Below are 6,312 nucleotides of genomic sequence, written 5' to 3' on the forward strand. Positions count from 1 at the left end.
GATGGGGTAGATGCTTTGTGATTTGTGAATGTCACGTGTCATCCATCAGGATGGGTCTCACCTGCTAACCCGTGAGACCTGGTCTCATAGAATTCTTCTCCTGGTTGGTCAGAGTAGCCAAACAAAAATTTATTCAATTAGATTGTTTACTAAATTGTACAGATTGCATTTTGTATACTGTACCTATCCAAACAACCCGCAAGGTTAGATTATTAAGTGTAAAGAACAAATGACAAGACAAACACCTTGCAAAAGATTCGACAATATCATCTCAGTATTATAAGGTAAATCTTTTCAGGACCCGACAGTCATTTCCTATGCAAAGTCTACGACTTCGCTATTCATAGACACATAAACTCAGGTTGTATATATGGAACCTAATTAGGGGTGCGGTACAGCTTGCCGAAAACATGGAGTACGGCAACGACGGCAATAAACCCTATGCTCATGATCAGAACAGCATTTGGGGACATCTTGCGCCCAGCAGCCTCATCAGTGTAGAACTGAAGCATTGTACTGGCGCCGCCACCACCTCCAGCAGCGGCAGCACCACTGGTGGTTCTACGTCTGCGCAAGCTTGCAGCTGCAGCTGCACTCCCTCTTGCAGGTGCATCGCCATTAGCCACCATCTTCTTTTATCTACCTACATGGAAGTAGGTAGTTCGATTAGAAGGATTGTAGCACTAGTATCATAACAGACCAAAACATACATGGTGTTCCAAATGATCAAATGGCATGCATCATCAGTAAGTTTGTTGGAGAAGTACAAAGGTATATAGAAAATGAGCAAGCACAGTCATATGCCATCAAATGGTGTCTCGCTACATCTTCTGTTGACTAAGAGACGAATACGGTGTTGACTAAGATAAGGGTAATACAGTGTTGCATCCAAATGCTAAGGTAACCTACAATATGGAACCAAAACGAAAATGTTGATCAGAGCCATACTGAATTTTGTCAAACCCAATAATTTTGTCAGAATAAAATACTGAATTTTATCGACAAATTGTGTGATGTGTTGTCAGAACAAACAACCGAATTTGTTCGACAGTTAACTGACACTTGTTCAGTGTGGGGTGACAAAAAATCCAATTATTAATCAACAATACACCAGGAGAAGTAAACTTTAGTGTCCTGACAGTAAAGGGAAGAACAAATTCGATAAGTACTCCCTCTGTAAATAAATATAAGAGCGTTAAGATCAGTAACGCTCTTATATTTCTTTACAGAGGGAGAACTATATATCTGATCAAACGCTGTACTCTTTTTTCAATCTATAAGTAGGCTGTCTTCCGAGATGCATCTTCAGTAACAACCATATTTTTCTTCCCTGTATAGGATTTTGTTTCAAAACAAAGATGCAGGATAGAACAATGATAATCAGCATATGCGTGAATAAGAGATGTTCAGTCGGTTTAAAATGGATCAATCTAAGGATGCTAGTTTCAGTCACACAAAAGTGTGTTCAGATTCTGTCAATAACTGCAGCCCTTTTTGAGTCTCCTCGTACGATATGATCTTAGAATAAATGATATGAAGGTAAAGAAAGCTGAGCACACACAGGCCTACGAGCCAATTGATCAGGTAAAGGAATAACACAAGCAGTGCAATTTGGATGCTAGCATGGTTCTTCGTATCAGGAATTCAAATATAGAAGGCGAAAATTATCTAACCATATATAAACGGGTCGCAATGATCGTACGCAACATAATAAATCTCCTACGCCCAATCTGAATCTACGAAACAACACTTTAGAATCTGCGGATGAACACACGATCCAACATGGCGTGTCTGAGAAACACCGACGGATCGGCACACATATTCCGACTCCCAACGAACCATCCATCGAACAGATCAAAGGAACCGAAATCGCATCAAGATTCCACCAAATCTGAACTCCCTAGGACGCAAGCCGAGGCGATCTAAACCACAAAGACAACAAGGTAACGCATCTTCTCTGGACACACGACGCGCAGGCGGGGGATCAATCAATCCGGCATGGTGGTGATGAGATAGGAGGATTACGCGCGCGTACCTGATGAACTCGACCTCGCTGATCCTCCTCTCCTCTTGTCCGTCTGGCTACCAAATCCAAAGCTGGTGCGTGAAATTCGAGCGCGGAATGATCTCCCTGATGTGCGTGCCCCTTATATCTATGCACGGGCTAGCCGCTTTCCGGGTCGGGTCGAGCCCAAAGTCCGCTCGCTGTGCGTGACGTGGCCCGCGCGATCTGATTGGACGATGCGCCTCCCCACTCGTCTATCTAGGCCGTTCGTTTGGCTACAGGGTCTGAAGTCTTCCGCTCGCCCACCCGCCCGGCAAAGTTGACCGTAGTTATCTCGTCGAAAGGTCCGGTCTGGCGTCACTTTCTTTTAGATCACCGCCTGGGGGCGGATCCTATTCGCCGTCTAGGTCAGGGAATAGCGAACAAACGCACACCCCATAAGATTGGGCCGGCCCAATTATCAAGGCTTCTCTTTTGGTTTTCTTTTGTTTCTGCGTTTTCCTTTTGGTTTTGTCTTCATTTTCTTTCTTATTTTTGGGAGCTCCTAAGTCGCGCCTTAAGCGCCACTTGGAGGAATGGGCGTACACAAAGCCTCCATGCTGGGCCGGCTATGTAAGGCGAGCGCTCCCCCCCCCCCCCCTCGTCGCTCGAGCGCAGTTTGACTGGTCGCAAGTCAACTGTTGACTTTCAAAAAAATAAAGTAAAAAATCATGAATTTCAAAAAAGTTCATGAACTTGAAAGAAAACTTCACTAGTTCTGAGAACATTTTATCGAATATGAAAAAAAATCACCAACTTCAACAAAATTTCATTGAATTAGAAAAAAAGTTTATTGAATTTGAAAAAAGTCAATGAAAGTGAGAAAAAGTTCATCAACTTTGAACATATTTCACAAACTTAAAAAAATTCATGAATTTGAAAAATAAACCATAGAATTCGAAAAAAAGTTCAACAAATTTGAAAAAATATCCCTGATTTTTAAAAAAGTTCATCAAATTTAAAAAAACATTATTTTTGAAAAAATCATCGATTTTAAGGAAAGTTCACCGAATTTGAAAAATGTTCATAAAATTCGGTGATTTTTTTCACCGAATAAGAAAAAGGAAAAATAGAAAAGAAAAAGAAAGAAGAACAGATGAACGAATAGGTTGTAGCTAATCATATCGGTGTGATTGGTCTAGTTAGCTATCCTGCTAGCTTGCACGAGGAGGTCGTGGGTTTGAAACCTGCCGCTCGCTCTGTTTCGCACATGTTGAAAACTGAAAAGTGAAAGCCAATATGAGTCGGCCCAGTGTTGCGCGAGTGTGAAAAAATTGATATGGTTGACTAGAGGGGGGTGAATAGGCAACCACATATTTTTAATTTTTTTTAACAAATTAGGGTTAGCAACAAATAGGTTGTCTAGATGTGCAACTAGGTGAGCAACCTATATGATGCTAACAACAACAACAACAACAAGAGCAAGCAAAGGATACAACACAATAGAAGCTTGCATAAAGTAAAGGTAAGAGATAACACAAGTGGATACGGTGAAGACGAGGATGTGTTATCGAAATTCCTTCCCTTTGAGAGGAAGTACGTCTCCGTTGAAGCGGTGTGGAGACACAATGCTCCCCAAGAAGCCACTAGGGCCACCGTATTCTCCTCACGCCCTCACACAATGCGAGATGCCGTGATTCCACTAGTGGTGCCCTTGAAGGCGGCAACCGGACCTTTACAAACAAGGTTGGGGCTCTCTCCACAACCGAATTGGAGGCTCCCAACAATACCACGGAGCTTCACCACAATGGAATGTGGCTCCAAGGTGACCTCAACTGCCTAGAGTGCTCAAACACCCAAGAGTAACAAAATGCACACAAGAAAGTATGGGGGAATCAAATTTCCTTTGGTGAAAGTGTAGATCTAGGTCTCCTCCTTCAATCCCTAGCAAATCAACAAGTTTGAGTGGCTAAGGAGAGAGATCGGGCAAGAAAGCTTGAAGGGCATTAATGGAGGAGAGAGAGAGAGGTAAGAGGTAAGGAGGTAGGTGGAAGAACCCCACTTTATATAGGGACCCCCATTTTCCAACCGTTACAGGAGTTTTTGCACTGCAGCGGTACAACCGCTCATGACCCCGGTACAACCGGGATTCACGGGTATGCTGCAGAAACCCTATCAAGCGGTACAACCGAAGGTACGAGTGGTAATACTAGTTACAACGAGTAACCAGACCAACCGCTCGCCCACCGCCCAACAACCGCCTCAAAATAGAAGGGAGTCATCCCTATGGCAGTGGTCGAGCGGTAGTTGCACCAGAACTACCGCTTGGTCCAAGACACGGAGGCGGCTAAGTCCAGAGCGGTAGAACCGCTCCGGTCACCGGTTGTACCGGTTATCAGAGTATAACCGGGACAACCGGCCCACCACCGCCCAAGGACCGCCCCATCACAGAACCGAGTCCGGTGGTTGCGCGTACCTGGCCAGTACAACTGCACGTGAAGCACCCCAATGTTTTCCCAGAGTAGAGGCGGTACAACCGCTGGGCATGTACCTGGGAGTAGCAACCCAAGGGTATCACCCCTGGGCGGTGGTTGTGCCAGTTGAACTGGGCAGGCGGTACGACCGCCCAAACGAGCGGTACAACCGCTTGGAAAGTAAACCACTGGTTTGGAAGGAAACGGGGACCTCTCTCTCCTCGAACGGAAGGGAACAATGGGTGAAGAGAGATGTGTACCAATACCTTCCAATGTCGATTCCTGATAACCCACAAGTATAGGGGATCATTTGTAGCCTCTTTCGATAAGTAAGAGTGTCAAACCCAACGAGGAGCTAAAGGTAGAACAAATATTCCCTCAAGTTCTATCGACCACCGATACAACTCTACGCACGCTTAATGTTCGCTTTACCTAGAACAAGTATGAAACTATAAGTACTTTGTAGGTGTTGTAGGATAGGTTTGCAAGACAATAAATAGCACGTAAATAAAAACTCGGGGCTGTTTAGATAAAGAAACAATTAAGTTAGTATAACGAGTGTGGAAAAGTGGTAGTAGGAGTTGCGGAATTGTCCCTAAGCAATTGACTACGTTACTAGACCGATAGCAAGTTTTATGTGGGGGAGAGGCCACTGCTAGCATGTCATCCCTTACTTGGAATTCTATGCACTTATGATTGGAACTATTAAAAAGCATCCGCAACCACTAACGTTCATTAAGGTAAAACCCAACCATAGCATTAAGATATATTGGTCCCCCTTCAATCACGTATGCATCAATTTCTATGCTAGGCTGAAGTTGCCGTCACCCTAGCCCTCCAATACATAGTCCTATCAACATACAACTAACCTTATGGTGTGATCCACACGCGCGCTCATATGATGGGCACCAAAGTACAAGAACATAACCACAAGGAAATTAAACCAACCATAGCAATTCACCAATCGCTGATAGGACAACAAAAATCTACTCAAGCATCATAGGATGGCAACACATCATAGGATAATAATATGAAGCATAAAGCACCATGTTCAAGTAGAGGGTACAGTGGGTTGTGGGAGAGTGGACCGCTGAATATAGATGGGGAAAGGTGATGAAGATGTTGGGGAATATGACGGAGGTCTTGGTGTAGATCGCCGCCATATGATGATTGCCCCGGCGGTGTTCCGGCGCCACCGGGAGAGAGGGGGAGAGAGCCCCCCTCCTTATTCTTCTTCCTCGACCTTCCCCCTAGATGTGAGAAGGGTTTCCCCTCTGGTCCATGGCCTCCATGGTGGCGGAGGGGCAGGAGCCCCTCTGAGATTGGATCTCTCTCTCACTGTTTCCTTCTGTTTCTGCGCTCTCCGATTCTGGCCTTTCAGCGTTTCTTAAATTCCCGAAGATCCGTACCGATTGGGCTAAAATTTTAACATGATTTTTATCCGGATATTAGCTTTTTTGCGGTCGAAGAAGGGCACTAACCGCCTTACGGGGTGCCACAAGGGCCCAGGGCGCGCCCTACCCCCTGGGGCGCGCCCCTGCCTTGCCGCCGCCTGGGGCATCGTCTCGCGTTGATTCCACTTCCCAAAATTCACATATATTCCAAATAAATCTACGTAAGTTTTTATCCCGTTTGGACTCCGTTTGATATGGATTTTCTTCGAAACAAAAAACATGCAACAAACAGGAACTGACACTGGGCACTGGATCAATATGTTAGTCCAATAAAATCATATAAATTGTTGCCAAAAGTATGCAAAAGTTGTATAATATTGGCATGGAACAATAAAAAATTATAGATACGACGGAGACGTATCAATTCCCTCTTAATAGTACGGGTTTCCTACTACTAAAG

General features: G+C 44.6%; 1 protein-coding gene across 1 annotated transcript; it reads right to left on the reverse strand.

The window, feature by feature from the left end:
* Positions 1 to 246: 246 nt before the first annotated feature.
* LOC109778801 (uncharacterized) lies at positions 247 to 639 on the reverse strand. Its single transcript, XM_020337387.3, has one exon. It carries the CDS (start codon positions 627 to 629, stop codon positions 378 to 380), a length of 252 nt encoding a protein of 83 aa, XP_020192976.1. The 5' UTR covers positions 630 to 639; the 3' UTR covers positions 247 to 377.
* Positions 640 to 6,312: the final 5,673 nt, after the last annotated feature.

This window comes from Aegilops tauschii, chromosome 3, assembly GCF_002575655.3.
Source record: "Aegilops tauschii subsp. strangulata cultivar AL8/78 chromosome 3, Aet v6.0, whole genome shotgun sequence".
Lineage (NCBI taxonomy): Eukaryota > Viridiplantae > Streptophyta > Magnoliopsida > Poales > Poaceae > Aegilops > Aegilops tauschii.